Here is an 18,929-nt window from a genome sequence, read left to right as displayed (position 1 = left end):
TTATCAACTCTAATACTTCACCGGTATAACATTATATTAGACAATTTAACTCGGAACTCCGCCACTAATTTCCGGTTAGCTCCGCAGAGGCTGCCGGGAGAAGCGGAAGGAAAGCAAACCTGCTGTGTAATCCCTGAATACTCGCAAGAGCGTTCGTGTTTAGACAAAAATTAAAATTAAAGTGAAAACTCTAAACGTGAAAGATGCCAGATTATTTGGGAACTGAGCAGCGCAAAGTGAAAGAAGAAGATAAAGAAGAAAAAACGATCAGGGGTAAGTCAGTACTCTTTTTCAATGTTAATGCGAAACAATTACAAGTAGGTATCTAAAATGGATCAAACGCCGACGGTTAAAGTATTCTCGCATAAGTAGAATCTCATCTTTTTTAATTGGTTTTGAGTTTGCAGTGTTTAGCATACAGTGCTAATCCTGATTACCGAAAGTTTAAACAATCGATACTTGACATTGTTTTCTTTGCACATAGTAGGCCCAGTGCACCAGTTTCTGTTTGAAAATAACAGCAAGTTGATTGGTAACAATTACAATTACTGTAATGGTTTAACGGTAAATGTCTACCCGCCCTACAATAGTTTAGCTAACCCCTCACAAGAATTACCTCTCGGTGTTTTTACCTTTGCACAATGTTATTGAGTCAGTGAGTTTTGTGTACATTGATTTAACCGAATTCATTTTCCTGCTGCTTTTGTGTTTTTTTTAGCTTTGGATGAAGGTGATATTGCCCTTCTGAAGACCTATGTAAGTTTTCGCACTGTATTGTTCGGTAATTAAAAAGTTAGATCCGACTAGTTGTCTGGCACTACACTTCAGTTAATAGCAAATAACTCTGAAATTCCGAAATCAATTAAGTATGTAGCCTAGCTCACTCCTTGTGTTTTCTGTTTGTTGTTCTTCTTGACGGTTTTGACACTTGTTACTTTTCCATTCTCTTCTCTTTCTCACAGTTGCTGTGGATCTTGAACTGCTGTCAACTTATGTTCAGTGTAAAAATGATTTCATCACCTGCCTAAACGTGTGCATGTGATAATTGTATGGGTGGGGGGTCTGTGATAGAAAAATAACTAATGATTTTGACCATTAGATTTTTGCTGTATGTTGCTTCTATAAATGTTTGCTGCTTCAGATGCCTTAGTATTTTCTTTGCAGGACAAAAAAACCTAAAGCATCCTGCTTGTTTTTTTTTATCTGTTTCAGGGCCAGAGCACCTACTCTAGACAGATCAAACAAGTGGAGGATGACATTCAGCAGCTGCTTAAAAAAATCAATGAGCTGACTGGTGAGCCAAATGCGTATTAAACTTTCCATCCGGAATCCAGTGACATGTTTGTTCACAGTTTCGTTTATCACACACAGATCAGAACGGTAGTTCACAAGGTTTGCATCTGGAGGTGTTCCATAACAAGGTGTTACTCCTGGCTACCGGCTTTTCCAGTTGCTTGAAGAGACGCAAAATGGAAGTCATGCTTCCTGAATACACAGAGAACACAGCTGAGCTCACACGGCAACTAGCCTTTGCTCCAAATTGTGGCTGCTTCATTTTTAGGTGAATCTGTGCTCATTAGTCGACCATCATAAATTGCTGTAAGGTGGGCTGTCTCAGGATTTCATCTCCCACAAGTCCATTCAAATGAAAATACCTTCTCACTCAGTAACCCGTTAGGAAAATTCACAGAGAGATAGATAAATATACATGTGTACATTACACAGCCTGGCTAGCTCAGTCGGTAGAGCATGTTCCTCACGGGATTAATAAAGTATGTATCTATATCTTTTTGTTTCAGACCTATTTATTAGTGACTCCCGGGAGTGATCTTGGGTCTTTTTTTTCTGTTCAGGTATTAAGGAGTCAGACACCGGACTGGCTCCTCCAGCACTCTGGGATCTGGCTGCAGACAAACAGACACTGCAGAGTGAGCAGCCACTGCAAGTGGCAAGGTATTTCAGTGTTTTAATCCTGGGTGTCTGTCCTTCATTATTGACTCAAGCTAAGTGGCAACGGAATTGTCTATTTTAAAATGTACACATCCAGAGTGTTTATTAGGTTAGTCTGCACAAGAGTAATTTGTTTGCATTCATATAATTTATGCCGGCGTCACACAACACAACTTTTTCCTAAGATTTTTAGTCAGAACCTTCATTTACATAATCTTACGAGTTGTAGAGAGCCGCAGTTCTCTAAAAAAAAATCAAACTGGTTTCTGTCGTGTGGTGCTCCTCTTCTTATTCCTCTCCGCACCACCTTGATTGGCTGCAAAAATGAGGCGACCTCACGGTACATTTTACCAGCAGCCATATCACTCTGCAACTCCCAACTGGCAACCCACTGAAACTAAGCAGGTGTGAGCCTGGTCAGTACCTGGATGGGAGACCTCCTGGGAAAAACTAAGGTTGTGGCTGGAAGTGGTGTTATATGACCTCTGTGGTCCATTTTTGAAATCCCAGGGCGTTTCTCGAAAAGAGTAGGGGTGTAACCCCGGCGTCTTGGCCAAATTCCCATTGGCCCTTACCAATCATGGCCTCCTAATAATCCCCATCTATAAATTGGCTTCATTACTCTGCTCTCCTCCCCACTGATAGCTGATGTGTGGTGAGCATTCTGGTGCTCTGTGGCTGCTGTTGTATCATCCAGGTGGATGCAGGACATTGATGGTGGTGGAGGGGAGTCCCCATTACCTATAAAGTGCTATATAAGTGTAAGGAATTATTATTATTATTATTATTATTATTATTACTTTTGCGGCACAGTATGAGGTTTGGAACCGTGATGAAAAGTCGTGAGGGAATCATATAATTAGTCGCCCACTATGATTCCTACTCGTATGATTTGACACCCTCTGGGACAGAAAAGGCAGCAAAATTCAGCACTGCAGTCATTATTACATAAATTTGACATGGTCTAGAAGTTGCGTTGAGTCCTGTAGTGTGATGCTGGTTTTAGCTACCATAATATCTTTAAATTTGCATTAGATTCCTGTCCTGTGTGTAGTGGAACAAAACAGATTTGTCCCAGAGTGATGGATTTCATTTTTACTGTGTTCAAACAGATGCACCAAGATCATTAATGCTGATTCGGAGGATCCAAAGTACATCATCAATGTGAAGCAGTTTGCCAAGTTCGTAGTGGACCTGAGTGACCAGGTTGCTCCTACAGACATTGAGGAAGGGATGCGAGTTGGGTAAGGAGACATGTTCTGAAACTACATGGGGGAGACTGTTTTAAAGAGGCCCTTACCTCAGAACACAACGTTTCGGCCGTGGAGCCTTCTTCAGGTGTCAAAGAAGACGCCTGAAGACGCCTTCACACCTGAAGAACGCTCCATGGCCGAAACATTGTGTTCTTTCTTCTTTTTTTCAGCATGGAATAAACCTATTACTTGTTCTTTTACAAATGTATATACGTTTCATTGGTCAACATTTGCTGTGCTTTACTGATGAGCCCTGCTAGCTTCTCTTCATACAGTAAATGTGAAGCAGAATCAAAAGTCTGTTCAGACAGTTCTGCACTTAAGCCAGAGGTCATTCAAATTCACAATTGCTCTTCAAAAAGCATGATCCCCCAAAGGTGGTAGTCGTGAAGACATGTATCTGATCAGTTTATCCGTGCCCTGCAATACCCAATTCTGACCCCCAATACTATACATTGCCATCAATGTGTAATGTTATTTTATATTTTATAAAAAGTGTACATTGTGCACTGATTTAATTTATTAACGGATTTTTTTGTTTAAGCATGATTAATCACTTTTTTCCTCATTAAGAATTAAGGCTTTGTTTTTCTGTTAAGTAATTTTACCCTACTTAAACTTCTCAAAAGGTAATTGTAAATTTTTTGAATGCATATCCCAAGTTGTTGTGTAAGATTTTTTTTATAGGGTCTGTAGTCAGAGCAAAGTTAGTAGCAATTTGAAATTCTGAATTAAGCTTTCCCCTCACAGAGTGGAAATCATATGCTGGCATCCCATAAAGTGTTAAGTTATGCTTATGTTTAAGTTTGTACCCTGCAGAAGTTAACTTCTTTTTCACTTAAAGATTGTGTGAAACATGCAGTTTGACCAGGGATGCCCAAACATTTGCATACAACTGTATGTAAATTCCTCTGATTAGTTGTGTAGTGCAAATGCCTTACAAATTTATCGATGTTTTATTATAACAATGGTTAATTACTGACCGTTAAAGTGCAGTTAACTTAACAGACCACTGGTCATATGTTACATGCTGTTTACATTGTACAGTAGTTATAGTATTTAAAGTAGTAAACAAACCTTGCTAAACAGTTCATTGAAGTTAGTGTAGGATGCTTGGACACAGTTGTTTGCAAATCAAAGAATGCCTATGCTGTATTTAAGTACTATGTGGAGGTATTGTGTAGATTTATACATCTTCACTAGGTGGCAGTCTTTCATCATAATGCTTGTTTGTTTTTCAGTGTTGACAGAAACAAGTACCAGATTCATATTCCACTGCCTCCAAAGATTGACCCCACTGTCACGATGATGCAGGTGAGGACTGGGGGGCTCTGCACTGCTGGTGGGGAGGCTTGGGACCAGTCCAGCTTTCAGGCAGAACAGCAGCATTTCTCTCCCATGAAAGCGAGGGAGGTCACTGACTGAAAGCCAGGGCTTAAATCAGTTGGTGACTCCACAGGGAGAGCATATAGAATGTGCAGTTTCCAAATCATGTGTTCATATCAAAAAGAATCTGCAGGGCTGTGCTCAAAAATGGCAATGGAGCATCCTTTTAATGATAACCCTGATGCATGACCTTAAAGGCTCACATCCACATAACAATATGAACACTGGAGTGAAACACGAACCAGAAGGCACAAGTGACAACTTTGTGGAAGTGCATTTGAAAACAAGGGGCACTTCTCTACCCAAAGAGTTGTAAGAGTCCATGACAAGCTGCTGAGCCATGTTGTTGAATCCAGTGCCCTGGCTTTTTTCAAGAAACAGCTGGATAAGATCTTTGGATTAGTTAACTACTGAAAAAACAAACCAGCTAGACGGCACAATTGGTCTTACTGTAACCACTTTGTAGGCTTGTAGCATACGTGCGCCTCTCCATTGTACACATCCCAAGCAAACGCTTTCTTTTTTAAATGTTTGCCCCTGTCTGCCAAAACGGACTCGTCTGCGTCACAGAAGTGATAATTCTCTTTAAAGGAATTGCACAACTTTAGGACTTTGAACAGAGGATCGTATAGTAGGGAAAAGCTTAATATTTTGTGGTGTGTTGTGCCATAACTCTGTAAAAGCATGAAATACAAAAACGTGCTGGACAAAAGTACACTGTGACAAAACCACATAAGATCGCGAACCCTTGTTTATTAATCAAACACTAACAAGACATTCTGGATATTTGAAGGGAATTTGATTGTTTATTATTTTGTGTTCAACATTCATTTGTTTCTCACAGTCGACCAAAGCTCAAAAATCATTTTTTTGTGTTCTGTTCTTTTGTGACTTGTGCACTTTTGTTGGGGTGCTCTTGTCTCGGGTTGGTTTTCTAAAGAGTGGGAATCTGGGTGATTGCCTCAGCTCTGCTATCGCAGTATATATAATTGTTATATATAAAGTTTTGTAACACGACCAATTACATTTCTGACACTTGTCAGCAACAGGCTCCCAGTCATGAAAGCAATACAAGTTGCCTCTACGTCCCGTTTGTTTTCCGTTACAAATCGATCATATTACAAGCATGTGTGTAAGGAGCACACCCGCACCAATCACTCGGTCTACACCAAGGTGGCCTCCTTGTTTACAACCATGCTTCTGTGCTTGTGCAGAGGAATGATGAAGTCCAGGTGGGGTACTTCTGCAGAAAGCCCCGTTCCGATCTGTATTTTTCTACTCCGTCCAGGTGGAGGAGAAGCCTGATGTGACCTACAGCGATGTGGGAGGCTGCAAGGAACAGATCGAGAAGCTGAGGGAGGTGGTCGAGACTCCTTTGCTTCACGTAAGTGTTTTTTTTTTTATTTCTTTATCGGTTTTCAACCTTTTCCTTTGGTTATTTTTCATTCCGTCACGGTGGAAAGAACTTGTAATGCACAGTGAAAAGAGACCTGTTACCAAGTACAAGGAAACTGAGACGTGAGGCAATATGATCCCCATATGGATATTCATTCATGAAAGGAGAACAGCACAATAGTGCATTTTCAGTTTTAGGGGTATTATATTTTAACTTGTGGTGTTAATGTGCTACATCTATGTGAAGCAGAAGCAAGGGTCTGTTCTGCACTTCTGCCAGAGAGAATTCAAATTAACACTTGCTTTTCAAAAAGCATGATCCCCAAAGGTGGTAGTCATGAAGACATGTATCTGATCAGTTTATCCGTGCCCTGCAATACCCAATTCTGACCCCCAATACTATACATTGCCATCAATGTGTAATGTTATTTTATATTTTATAAAAAGTGTACATTGTGCACTGATTTAATCTATTAAAGGATTTTTTTGTTTAAGCATGATTAATCACTTTTTTCCTCATTAAGAATTAAGGCTTTGTTTTTCCGTTAAGTAATTCTACCCTACTTAAACTTCTCAAAATACTCCTTAGTCTGAAAGTTTTTTTTTTTAATTAGCACTAGCTAATGTAAATGTATGTCTTTGAATTGCTTCATGGTCATGTATGAATGCCATATAGGCCTTCAAGGGCTCCTTAGCTCTGCTGATGAGGCTCCATGGCGTGGAAGACAACCTCCTGTTTCTCTCCCCTGCAGCCTGAGCGCTTTGTCAACCTGGGGATCGAGCCCCCAAAGGGGGTGCTGCTCTTTGGCCCTCCTGGCACCGGGAAGACGCTGTGCGCTCGAGCCGTGGCCAACCGCACCGACGCCTGCTTCATCCGAGTCATCGGGTCCGAGCTCGTCCAGAAATACGTGGGGGAGGTGAGGGAGAACTGCCATTACAGGCCCATCCTTCGCATGGTGGGATTAGCGTTTTAGCCCAGTTGTGACTGCTAAATGAGCAATTCCTTTAATGTATTGCTTAGACATTGACAAGTGTGCTACTTAGCCTGTGGGACAGGATTTGAGGTTTTTCTCCATAACTTATGGAGTAAGTGCTTGCGTTTAAGGCTATAATTGCGATTGGCTTGTTTGTTCCCTCTAGGGTGCCAGAATGGTCCGTGAGCTGTTCGAGATGGCCAGAACAAAGAAAGCCTGCCTGATTTTCTTTGATGAAATTGATGCCATTGGAGGTATGGAGCTTTAGCCTTAGTGTTTGCACACTAGGTAGTCGCTTTGAGGGAATATTAACCAGTTGTTTGACTTAAGACATGAATTGGCAGACTGTTTCTATTGTTTTTCCAGTTATTTTGCAATCGCTGAACCAAAAGTCAAAACATACACTTGTACACTCAGGAATCAAGTTGAGTGAGGCCCAAGTATTTCTGTCCTCACAGTAAAGTTTGATAATGGCCGGTCACTGGTAAAAAGACACAGTGCCTCCTAGATAAGCACAGGGACGAGAGCTGGGAAAGGACAAGGCTGTCCTTGAGTAACTCTCCCTTCTGCAAACTGCAAGTTCAGGTGCAGGAGCAGTACAGCTCTCCGCGATGGCACTATGAGCAAACTGTCACCCTGCAAGTCCCAGCGTACTGCTGTTCAGTAAGCCAACCACGAGCATACCTGACGCTTGACTGATTGTTTGTCAGACCTGTTACGTCAAGCAATGCCTGGATTGTAGGCCTTGGCCTGCACTCCCGCAATGCTCTTCTGCTGGTTGAACCAGTCCATCTTTTTCTACTGGGAACAGATCATAAGGCCAGTTCTACCCCCTTTCACTATCGGAAATCTCAAATCCCCTAAATTCACTGACCTCTTAAATAGATTAGTAAAGCAGCCTTGCTCCTCCCTGCCCCCGTCTAAAATACTGAGGCAACGCGTGCTTGGATGTGTCTGGCAGGGGCCCGTTTTGACGACGGGGCCGGGGGTGATAATGAAGTCCAGAGGACTATGCTGGAACTCATTAACCAGCTGGATGGCTTTGACCCCAGAGGGAACATCAAGGTGTTGATGGCCACCAACAGACCCGACACTCTGGACCCAGCTCTAATGAGGCCTGGCCGGCTGGACCGCAAGATCGAGTTCAGCTTGCCTGACCTGGAGGTGCGTTTGATCGATGCAGTGCTTTACTCGGCATGTAGCACAACATTCTCATTCTACATAGATACTTTATTGATCCCATGAGGGAAATCGCAGAAATATGATCTCTTACTTCAGGTAAACTCAACGATGAGTTGTAACAGTAATGTGCCATAAGGGTGTGCGTTCAATTGTTATGCCATTTTTGAATCTGAAAGGGAAGTCGTGCCACATGGTTTGAAAAATGTATATTTCATAAATCCTACCTTGTGATTATTGAAAATATTCTGTAATTGGAACGTGTGAAACTCGTAATTTTTTTTAGTCTGCAATGGAAATAATTTTTTTCGGGGGAAAGGAAAATGTCTCAACAGTGACACATAGGTGGGTTTAAAAAAGTGTTCTTGACATCACGTTCTTGAGCCCTTCATACAGGACAGATACAACAGTTTGAAATTGGGAGTAGTTCTTGGTGTAAAAATGAAATCTCTTTTCCAGGGGCGTACTCACATTTTTAAGATCCACGCTCGCTCCATGAGTGTTGAGAGGGACATCAGGTTTGAACTGTTGGCCCGCCTCTGTCCCAACAGCACAGGTGAGAGCCTACTTTTGGGTGTATGCACACAAGACCGAATACTGCTACCTTGAAAGACCAAGAAGCATGTTTAGGGTTTTTTTTAATTAAGCAAAAAGAAGATGCAGTGTACAAGACTAACTTTAATTTGGGGAAATGAACAACTTGTATGAGTTCCTTTAACTTGTCCCCTGACTGACCCTCCTCCTGTGCTGCTGCAGGTGCTGAGATCCGCAGTGTGTGCACAGAAGCAGGCATGTTTGCCATCAGAGCCCGCAGGAAAATCGCCACGGAAAAGGACTTCTTGGAAGCTGTGAATAAAGTCATCAAGTCATACGCTAAATTCAGCGCTACCCCACGATATATGACCTATAACTAATCAGTTGTCATTTAAATAAATGTTGATGATGACTTTCCAGTTTTAACCTGTATAGACACAATTGTAGTGTTGTTTGTTTATTTTCCTGTAAGAATTGAGAAAATGAATAAATCCTCTTCATCACACACGTTAAGTATCGTTAGTTATTAAAAAGTTGTTTCAGCACTAAAGCAAGGGGGTTAGGCTTAACTATTTTGAAAATATTTCACTTGGGAGGATGATTTGTAATGACAAAATAAAGATGCTCCACTCTCACAGGGTGAATTGCTATCCCTGCTGAAACATCATTTGTCTGCCTTGAATGGGAGAGAGATGTATGGGTATTAATACAGATTTCAAAAGTCACATTTCACCCATCATTTGATCTGTCCATGTACAGGGAGAGCAGAACCCTCGGCATAAGTGCCGCAGCTGGTTTGGAAGTGGCAGTGGCTCCCAATGGAGTGTCCGAGCCCCTACGATGGGGTGAGAATTGAGTGTCCTGAAGGTGTGATTGGAAATTTCAGCATCTATAGGCATAATTGTAGAAGGAAACATTGTACTGCAATAAACTAGCCTGGAAGCCAGTTTCATTCAGTGACATTCATCCACTGGAGTGTTGATGTCAATCTGAGCTAGCAAATCAAGTGTATTCTCCATACTTTTGCTCAAACAACTTTTTTAAAAAAACACATGGTTATTTATTGACCTCTAACACTAATTAAAGAGGTCACAAATGGGCCTAAAACCCAAAAGGGTTACAGTCAAGCTTTCTCCGAAAAGAAAAATCACAACATTAACTACACACTGCATGAAAACATTAAATACATTTATTTGGATAAAACTACAAAGCTTGTAAAATACATAAAAGCACTTTTTACATTAACATTAATGAAAGATTTATTAGAAAAATATTATTTAAGATAACTAATTATCTGCACAAAATGCTGCACAATGCTGCACAAAAAATACAATATGCTGAAAAATCTGAAGTTTGCTAGTCTTTACCAATTTGTTGTTTTTGAAGGTGAATCAGCAGGATACCAAAATGCAAGACTGATAACACCGTCAGCTTTTCTAAAATAGTGTCAACTATTTTAGAGATATTGCAGTCTTGAATCGGTTGGTACAGTCACATTGTACAGCTGTGCGTTCAGAGTTCACCACCTGAAGAGGAATGACTGCTTCAATCAGGCTGACCCAATTGCTCAGGCACTGAGATTTCCAAATCTGAATTCAGGCCTCCCACATTTTATACTGAATTGTGTACAACAGCTCTTTCTACAGAGACTAAACCACTCTCTCTCCCTTGCCTTGTTGTGAAGAACAAAAATTGGCATAAGTAACTCAAATAAATAAATATCTAAAATGACAGTCTGAAGTCTACCTGCAGCTCAAACATTTTTCCTGATTTTCTTATTCCAGCAACTCTGATGTATGCAAAACTATTCTGTGCAATCAAGCAAAATACATAACCATATAAACATACTGCAGCAACATTAAAGTATTCCACTAATATTTAAAAGCAAAGCAAAAAAAAAAACAAAAATCAAATTTTACATTGTGCTGGTCATTCACATCACTTTAAATGCTCTATCCAGATTAGAATGTTACCGATAAAATCAACTTTTCAAAAATATTTTATTCAAATGATATAAGCTTTTGATCTAACAGAAATGTAAAAACGGGACTGTATAAGCAAATCCTTCCTCTCATTATGCACCATGGCAGCCCTACAGTGTAACTGTCTGCAGTAACACATCAGAACATTCAGGTTTATCAACGTTTTACAACACCAACATAATTGCCTTTTTGGGTTAATTTCTATATTGTTCACAAGAGGTTTTGTAAAAACTGAAAAAAGAGGTAAAATAAAACTACATCAAGTTACCAAAATGGATAAATTAAGAACTACAAAGCACACTGATTATGATGCTGAAATTAAAGGTATAGTAGCCTCACATATCCCCTGCCTGCCTCTGACGTTTGACATCGACTCTGTAGGAAAATGACCTGCAGGCTCCTCCCTAGTGTATCAGTTACCCTCTCTTACCAGTTTTGCAACATCTCGGACGTTTAAGTACCTGCTGACTGATGACATGACCTTCCCAACAGAAGAGGAACGCGCGCAAGCACTGCCATGCCCTTCCTGTGCTGTGCTTGTGCAAGAGGTGCTAGAAAATAAGACCGAGGTGTAACAAAAACCCTATTGAACCAATTCTTGCCCCAGCAGGGGGGAGGGATGAGCAAATGGAAACAGCCATTTTTAAACCCTTCTTGATTGAAGGAAAAGGCTGCATTATACAGTAGGTAGACGGAGATGTGCCCCAATTCCCAATTTCACAGGAAAGGGCGTAGAAATAATCCAAAATAAATGACTCCCGGCCTTGTGCTCAAAGCAAAACCGGAATGTTACTCAGACAACCGGAACCAAACCTCTTAATAAGCCCCTACCCTTATTAAACATGTAGAATCGTAAATAAAAAAAGAAATTGCACTTGGAAAAGCAAAGAACAGCCAGGCCAGCTCGTCCGCCCTGCTGCTCCTGCCGTCGTTCTCCACACCGCCCGGGGCCAGCGCGGCGCCCCGTCTCACTGCTCCCCTCCCGTCAGCGACGCGTCGTCTGCGCGCGACTCGGCCCCAGGAGGGGAGGTTTTGTGCTGGCAGTACAAGACGGCGTCATGGACACTGGGAAACAGCAGCTCTCTGGTGATGGAGCCGCTGAAGAAGTCGAGTCGGATCAGATCAGCAAGGACAGACCCTGTGAATGAGAGCAAGACTGATTACACTCCTTCACACTTCTCCGATAAGGCACCATGGATGCAGACTCAAGGAGGGCCATACATTCACTGTACAACACCTTACAACGAGCACTGAAATGCTGTCATTTCAGATTGAATTCCAAACTTGTAATTTATGCCAATTTACTGTATAGAATAATTATTTGCTGATAAGAATTAGCAAGTTACCTTTCTTACCGATGGAAACCAATGTGACCAGCCTGACTAGAGCAACTTGATTTTCAATGTTCTATTTTCATATAAACAAAATACATTCAGATTTGAAAAGGATGTGTATGTTAAAAAAAGCATGTTTTTCACCCCTATGTAGATGGTATGCCCTTTTCTCTTTTTAAAAGAAAGAGAGAGATCTGTAGATAATGCACTTAATTCTGTAGAGCAGAAAATAACTTTAACAAGAAGAACTCCACTATAACTTTCGATCTGTTCCAACCTGACTTCCCCTCTGTGGTCTCTTCACTCCGTGGAAGTCCATTTTCTCAGTCATCCAGGAGATAAAGGGTGTAAATGCCCAAAATTAACTGAAAACTGATTTCTCCTGTTGCCCCATTCACTTAAGTAAGAACATGTCTGATTAGGGGGGTACTGTTACTGTTGAATATGCTGTGGCCAAGGGACAGGCACAAAAATCTAAAATGTTAACAGCTGTACTTCAACACTGTATGATTAAATAAACATCCTGAGATAAAACAAAAGTAGAGCCGATAGGTGGAAAACTTACTGCTGCATCCCCCGATAAACACTTTGACATCAATCTCGTTGTACTCCTTTATTACCTGAAGAAAAAAAACATACTGATGATGCCTTGAATTCCTTCATGCTGTACATATGCTAGTAAGAAAAGCTTATCAAATACTAAATGTAGCATCAATTTTTGCATCTCAGAAACCAAGACACCATTAGTCCAACTAATGTTTGCAAATATTTGAACTGTAATAGATTTGATATTAGGCCTAAAGCCGTATTTGTAGCAGTAGGGTAAGAAGTTGCCTGGTGATAATATAGTTTTCAAAATGCACTTAAGAAGGTATTTTGGTATTTGGACACTGTCTATTTTTCTCTCTGTATCACAATTTAAACTCACAGCTTTTCTTTTACAACCTCTGGAGTACCACACTTCATAGTATTAGGAAAAAAAGTCATCCTCTATACTGTAATTACAGCCAATTGCAGATTATAAAACATTGCATGTTACCCATGTAATTAAAATCTTTATAAAGATATAAAGATTATAGAGCCAGCTTTGTGAACTTGGTTCTTCAATAAAACCAAGATGCAAAAGAATGTAAAATAGCATCTAGTTTACAGAAATTAAATCCAGCCTAGTACAGCAACGGCTAGTACATTCCCAGCTGTAATATCTGAAGTACAGTATATGTGTGCAAATATATAGTGTTTGTATTGCATAGGCGAAAGCACATCCACTGAAATAAATAGGTATAATATGTTACTAGATAAGGACAAGATCAGTTTATATAATTAGCCAAATGAAGATCAAGGCATTTTCTACTAAAAACACAATGTTTTAGTCTTTAGGGAAAGAAACAGGCAGCAGAAAAGTGCTCATAAGGCCTGAACATCCCTCTGACAATCTTGGGAGCCGTGAGCTCTGAGAAAACGGGGTGCTTACAGACTTCAGAGCCTTGGCTCCCACAGAATCGATGAAGTTGACGGGAGTGAAGTCCAGTATGATGGAATGCACGTTAGTCAGCGGCTCCAGGAAGCTCTGCGCCTCCTCGCTGTCGGAGTCCATCTTGACCGCTGCAAACTGCCCGTTTCCCTGGTGACCGGTGTGGGCCTCTGGGTCCGCCAGCTCGTGCTTGATGCTCATCTCCTCGTCCTCCGTCTGTCAGGACCAAACACGTGTGCTGAAAAAGCGGCACCTTCCCTGTCAGCTGTCCCCCAGAGGACTGTCTGAGGCCCCACAAACAACGAACCAGCACACCGACACTTTTTACCCAGTGGTCTACCATTGCCATGACAGTCCGCCACTGCGTCAGTTTCCTTCTCGCACTCTTTAAAGGGAAGTCAACCTGGAGCTCAGGCTACACAAACTGCAAAGCCTGCGATTCTTATCAATAATGAGAAACAGGTTAAAAACAATTATTCCTGCTCAGTGACACTAAGTCACTGAATTTATGCCAAACAGTTAGGCCCTAACTTACTGTAAAGGAACAAGTAATAGTGTGACACCTGAAGAAGGCTCCACGGCCGAAACGTTGTGTTCTCTTTCTTCTTTTTTCCAGCATGGAATAAATCTATTACTTGTTTCTTTGCAGCCTACGCATGCTGACGCAGCTACCCACCTGAACTACTACCGCCTAACTTACTGTATATGCTGCCATCTTTGGATCTGAAGTACATGACAGATTTTCAGATAAAGACAAATTGTTTAAATATTTAACATGCATACAGCAGTTTGAAGAGTCATGGTCCTCTGCAGGCACAGTCTATAAATAACGAAACACTTCTTTATTGATTCCGACTGCACATTTTCTTAATCATAAATGTCCACCCCTTTCTTTGCAGCGACAGTAGGTTTGTGAGAAAAAATAGTTTTAAGAGAACATGGAATAATAGAGTTCCATATGAAAGTGCAGTACAATGCATTTGTCTTTGCCATTGGCGATTAATACTAAAGAAACAGGCCTCATTTCTCAGTATCTTTAAGCTACAATGTTTTCCATTATCTGAAAGAAATCAAAAGCTGTAAAGCCTGTGTCTCAGATTTTTGTCAGGCTCTAAATAACCCACATGGCTTACTTCACAATCCAAAGACAGGTTTTCAGATCCTGTGTAGAACAGCGTACTCGTGTCTAAGACTGAGAGCTTGGTGCACCTCCAGCACTAACACTCCAAATCCAAGCTGCAAAACATTCCAGCTATCCACTCCCTTTCCCCGACAGAAAACTGAGGATTCATGTAGCAGTCATTCAGGACTGCACCAGTAACTCCTGCATGGATACTCCATTTTCAATTCAACCCCAGCCTGGAACAGATCTGCTGCATGAAGTGACTCCTAAATCAGTACTAAAACCGAAATGAGCTAATGGCAAACCATATCGTGGCTTGATTCTCCAAGCTTGTATGTTTGCAATTGTTGTTTACTTACATTAAAGAAAACCACTTGCAACAAAGTAACTATTAGAATGACAAAAGAAATGCTGACTGGTGTAATTACACAAAGTCTGATTGTGAAGGACAGTGAAAACAAACTTGTCAGAAACTAATCATACAGAAAGTGTACTTTAATCACACAGGATAAGGCATCTTGGAACAGCAGTACTTGCTCACAGTGACAAAAATAGTAGTCTCATTCACTCTCAATTACTATTCTTTCTTGCTAACTTCACAGTCATTTCAAACAACAGTCAAAATGTCAATCTGGGAGGAAAACAAGAGCACAGAATTCCAGCTGGCGCACCTGAGAAAGAGCCCCAGAAAAGAACATTTCATTATTAAAAGTAGCAGGATGGATTAAGACAATAAAGATATTTTTTATTAAAATGTTTTTTTTTGTGGAAAGAAGGGTTCATATCCGATTGGAATGCTATTATGAGACGCTATTATTTCTGCACAGAACACACACTTGAAAGGCATCCCCAGCCTGTGTTATTTATATAGGACTGTTAATGATGTTGAACTAGAATATTCACTCACGAGTTTAACAACAGCCTGTCTTTCGTGAAGGACGATCTGGTTCTGAGCCTCAGTCGCCTTCCTCCTCTTCTTCTCCATGGCTTTCCTCATTGCTTGCAGCTTCGCAGGGTCCACGCCGGTCTGCAGCGAGGACATCAACACAGAAACCTCAAATTCCCCGAGCAGGAGACGCAGGGACATGACCCAACTCATTAAAACAACTGCCCGTGGACTTGGTGCGGTTTCTGAGCACCTAGTAAGGAACCTGTGAGAAAGTCTTCTGGTTACACTCTTCTGCAGTGTTTGAAGTTCTACTGCCAATTTAAAAATATCTTTACGCTAACACAATCAAAACTGAAAAGCACAGTTTAATAGCTCCGATTCTACTGTGCTGAAAACGAGACTCAGATCAGCCCCCTTACTTCTATACTGCCTTACACAGTCCATCATATTCTTAAATACTGTATTGCATCACGAACAAAATTTTCATTTAAATTCACACAACCAAAACCTTAATGTGTTGCCAAACGAAACACTAAAGACTCCACTTACCTTTTCCTTTAGGCCATTAATATACAGGTCACTATTCGCAAAGTAGATAGAGCTGTTGGAATGGAATATCTTGATACCCACACGCTCAGTGGCCTGAAGGAAATAATGAGGTGTGAGCAGTTTCTGGATCTTAAGACAGGTGAAATGAAAACTAAGGCTGTTTTGCTCATTAAAGCAAATAAGCACCAAACTATTCACACGGTCCCACCTGGTTCATAAAGCACGAGTCTACTGTTCTAATACTAATGTTACTCTTTTTGTCAGTACTCTCATAAGCAAAATAAAGAGAACATTTAATACAATATTCATTCATGCCACTCCATAATGAAGACGGGATGTGAATTATGGAACTGGAAAAAAAAACATAAAAAATGAAGAAGGAAAGTATTTTCAACACCTTACCTCCTCATATTCCTCAGTATCGCAGTACATTCCCGTGTCAGGAATCTGCCCCAGAATTGAGTGCTTTGGGCTACAGACGAGAATATTTGATTTACTTGGTAATTCTTTCAAAATACTAAAACTCATGATTGAAAATTACATTACTTGACACTATGAAGGTCAAGCCTTCCCCTACTTTGGCTCCTAATGCCATAAAGCATTCATTCCCAGCAGGCTGGATTTTGCTTAAATACTATTTTAAAGCTTTCTAATAAATCCCCAGTTGCAAACAAAACGAACGAATGAGTCTTTAAACTTCCACTGTTATATAGTCTCCTGATATATAGCTAGAAAGCTCAACCTCATTTGCCATCAATATTGGGATTCTGAAATATTTATACGTCATGTCATATTCGGCTCCGACTCTGGAGCTGACACTTTCAGTTTGTGTACTGTTACTAGGGCGTTCCTGAAAGGAGAATGGAGGAGCAATTTCTAAGGGTTTTAAAGGAGGATTTTCTAATACACACAAGTCCTGCTCTGCTGTACCTTTGCGTTCTGTAAATGACCGTCAGGATTGCAAACCCGACGGCCACCAGCAACCCATAATCCAGTCCCAGCAGGACAGAAGCAGCAAACGCCACCAGCCAGATAGCCTACAGGAGACAAACAATATCAGTCACTTAGTAAAGGAAGCGTCTGTAGGTTCATCATCACCTGCAGCAAGTAAGCAGCTGTCCTTAATCTAGGCGAGGAGGAAACCTATCACACTGGGTAACTGAAGAGAGAGCCACAGAGCAGCAGGGTATAATCCTTCAGCTAATGACGTTCTGCAACATGAATTTCAACACCACATTCCATATGCTCTGATAAACAGTCTATTAATAATAACTTGTAGAAGTTTATAAATGTCAATTATATACAAAAAAACACTTTTGTATTCCTCAGTCATACAGTATCCATTTCAAAATGTCAGAAATATAAATACAGGCGATATATACAGATACCACTGTTTTGAGAGATTGTGTGGATCAAATAACTTTTTGTAGCTGGTGCACTAGCATTTTACTGAACTGGCATATTTATAAATGTCATTCTCACAATTAACACTTGTCATATTGATCAATCCAATTAGACATCTGCCATGAAGGTGTACATCTGAGAAGCATGCTTTGCAGTAGGTTACAGATGCTGTCTTCTGGAGTTTTTTTTCCCCCTTCTCCTAAAGCAAGCAAGCTTGTGCCTGCGCACTGGTTCCTGAGCCCTAGATGTCACATCATCCTAACTCATGTCACAGATGTGGGCTCAAGATTGGCATGTAGGACACGCACACATCTCTGCAGCTACAATCTCTTCTGTCAACAAGGCGGCCAAGGTTACATGAGCAGTATGAGGAAGCGTTTCCCTGCTGGAATGCTGTCCCATCAGGACAAGCCCGCAGAAAGGGCAGCGAGGGCCGTCCCAGGACTAGGTGCACCTGTAGGGCAATGTGTGCAGGTTTGCCATGAATCGCTGCTAGTGGAGCTGTGTAGTAACTACACTCCTCCTACTCCAGCCACCAAACCTGAGTGACAATGTGATGATCTTGATGTGTGATCTTCCAGATCACATGACCTATCAATGACAGTCTGATGTCTCACTAGGTTAGAAATTGATGGCTGTGAGCAGCCCAGACACTGAATGACAGTGCGCCGACTTAGTCCAGTTTTTAACATACTGATAGCGTGTAGGCATTCTCTTGATACATGAGGCATATAGGTTCCTTTGTTTTTTAGTTTTACTCTTGATTGTATTAAATTATCTCATCACCTCTCCATATCACAGCGAGTCATGAAGGATCAATTAATTATAGATTTTGTAAGCTTTGATAATTCACACACAAACATAGCAATAAGTTTCTTCCAATGCTTAGTATCTTTGAAAGTAGTCTAAAAAGCAGAGATAAAACAGCCTAAGACTTAATCTTATTTTTGTCACTAAAAGGGCTCTTAATAATCAGCATTGCAATTTTATATTTAAAAAAATGTCTTAATGGCATACAATGGACTTAACCTGTAATATCAAGACAAAAAAAAATCAATGCCACATGGCTTTGCAATCTGCTTTCATGATGACTCATGAAGACAGGAAGTTTCAGACTTCCACATTTCTTGCAGGTCAAGCAAAATTAGATATTTCACAATGAAATACCACACAGTAGGTAGTCACCGTAACATTTTAATTAAGTCATGGGATTTGCAAAAATCTTTCCAGTCCAAATATTTGTATAATTTTCTATTGTTCTAGCACTTAGTGAATAATGTACCCTTCTCCTGCAGAACTATAGCCTAGAGATAACCTTGGCTTGGATTTCAAAGACGTGCTAAAGCTTATAGGATTTTTGCTGGGACCTTAAATGCTGTTAACATTCTGAGGCTGATCAGGCTTGCTGGCTAAATAATCAACACAATCTCACCAAATATGTTCCACAACAATTCTAACCAAACTTTTAGTATTACACCACAATGTCTTATCAATACAAAAAGT

General features: G+C 40.7%; 2 protein-coding genes across 3 annotated transcripts in view; one reads left to right on the top strand and one right to left on the bottom strand.

Annotated features, from left to right (window-relative positions):
• The first annotated feature begins 72 nt into the window (after positions 1-72).
• Positions 73-9,176, top strand: psmc2 (proteasome 26S subunit, ATPase 2). Its single transcript, XM_006633428.3, has 12 exons — positions 73-273; positions 719-756; positions 1,213-1,294; positions 1,854-1,953; positions 3,063-3,194; positions 4,445-4,517; positions 5,878-5,973; positions 6,737-6,901; positions 7,125-7,212; positions 7,920-8,122; positions 8,597-8,693; positions 8,894-9,176. The coding sequence occupies exons 1-12, from the start codon at positions 204-206 to the stop codon at positions 9,049-9,051; spliced, it is 1,302 nt and encodes a 433-aa protein (XP_006633491.1). The 5' UTR covers positions 73-203; the 3' UTR covers positions 9,052-9,176.
• A 662-nt stretch (positions 9,177-9,838) lies between these two features.
• The window catches only part of slc26a5 (solute carrier family 26 member 5), a 28,542-nt gene continuing 19,451 nt past the window's right edge, over positions 9,839-18,929 (bottom strand). For both annotated transcript variants that reach the window (XM_069192416.1, XM_015352558.2), the window contains exons 13-19: positions 16,953-17,059; positions 16,425-16,494; positions 16,023-16,115; positions 15,492-15,611; positions 13,462-13,677; positions 12,553-12,607; positions 9,839-11,791 (exon numbers count right to left, since the gene is read on the bottom strand). In XM_069192416.1, the coding sequence (XP_069048517.1) occupies positions 11,622-11,791; positions 12,553-12,607; positions 13,462-13,677; positions 15,492-15,611; positions 16,023-16,115; positions 16,425-16,494; positions 16,953-17,059 (831 nt within the window). In that variant the 3' untranslated portion in view covers positions 9,839-11,621. The remainder of the gene's footprint in view (positions 11,792-12,552; positions 12,608-13,461; positions 13,678-15,491; positions 15,612-16,022; positions 16,116-16,424; positions 16,495-16,952; positions 17,060-18,929) is intronic.

The sequence above is a fragment of the Lepisosteus oculatus genome, chromosome 7, assembly GCF_040954835.1.
Source record: "Lepisosteus oculatus isolate fLepOcu1 chromosome 7, fLepOcu1.hap2, whole genome shotgun sequence".
In the NCBI taxonomy this organism is placed as follows: Eukaryota; Metazoa; Chordata; class Actinopteri; order Semionotiformes; family Lepisosteidae; genus Lepisosteus; species Lepisosteus oculatus.
Note: the sequence above shows the minus strand (reverse complement) of the source record. Positions and strands in the feature narration are given on the sequence as shown.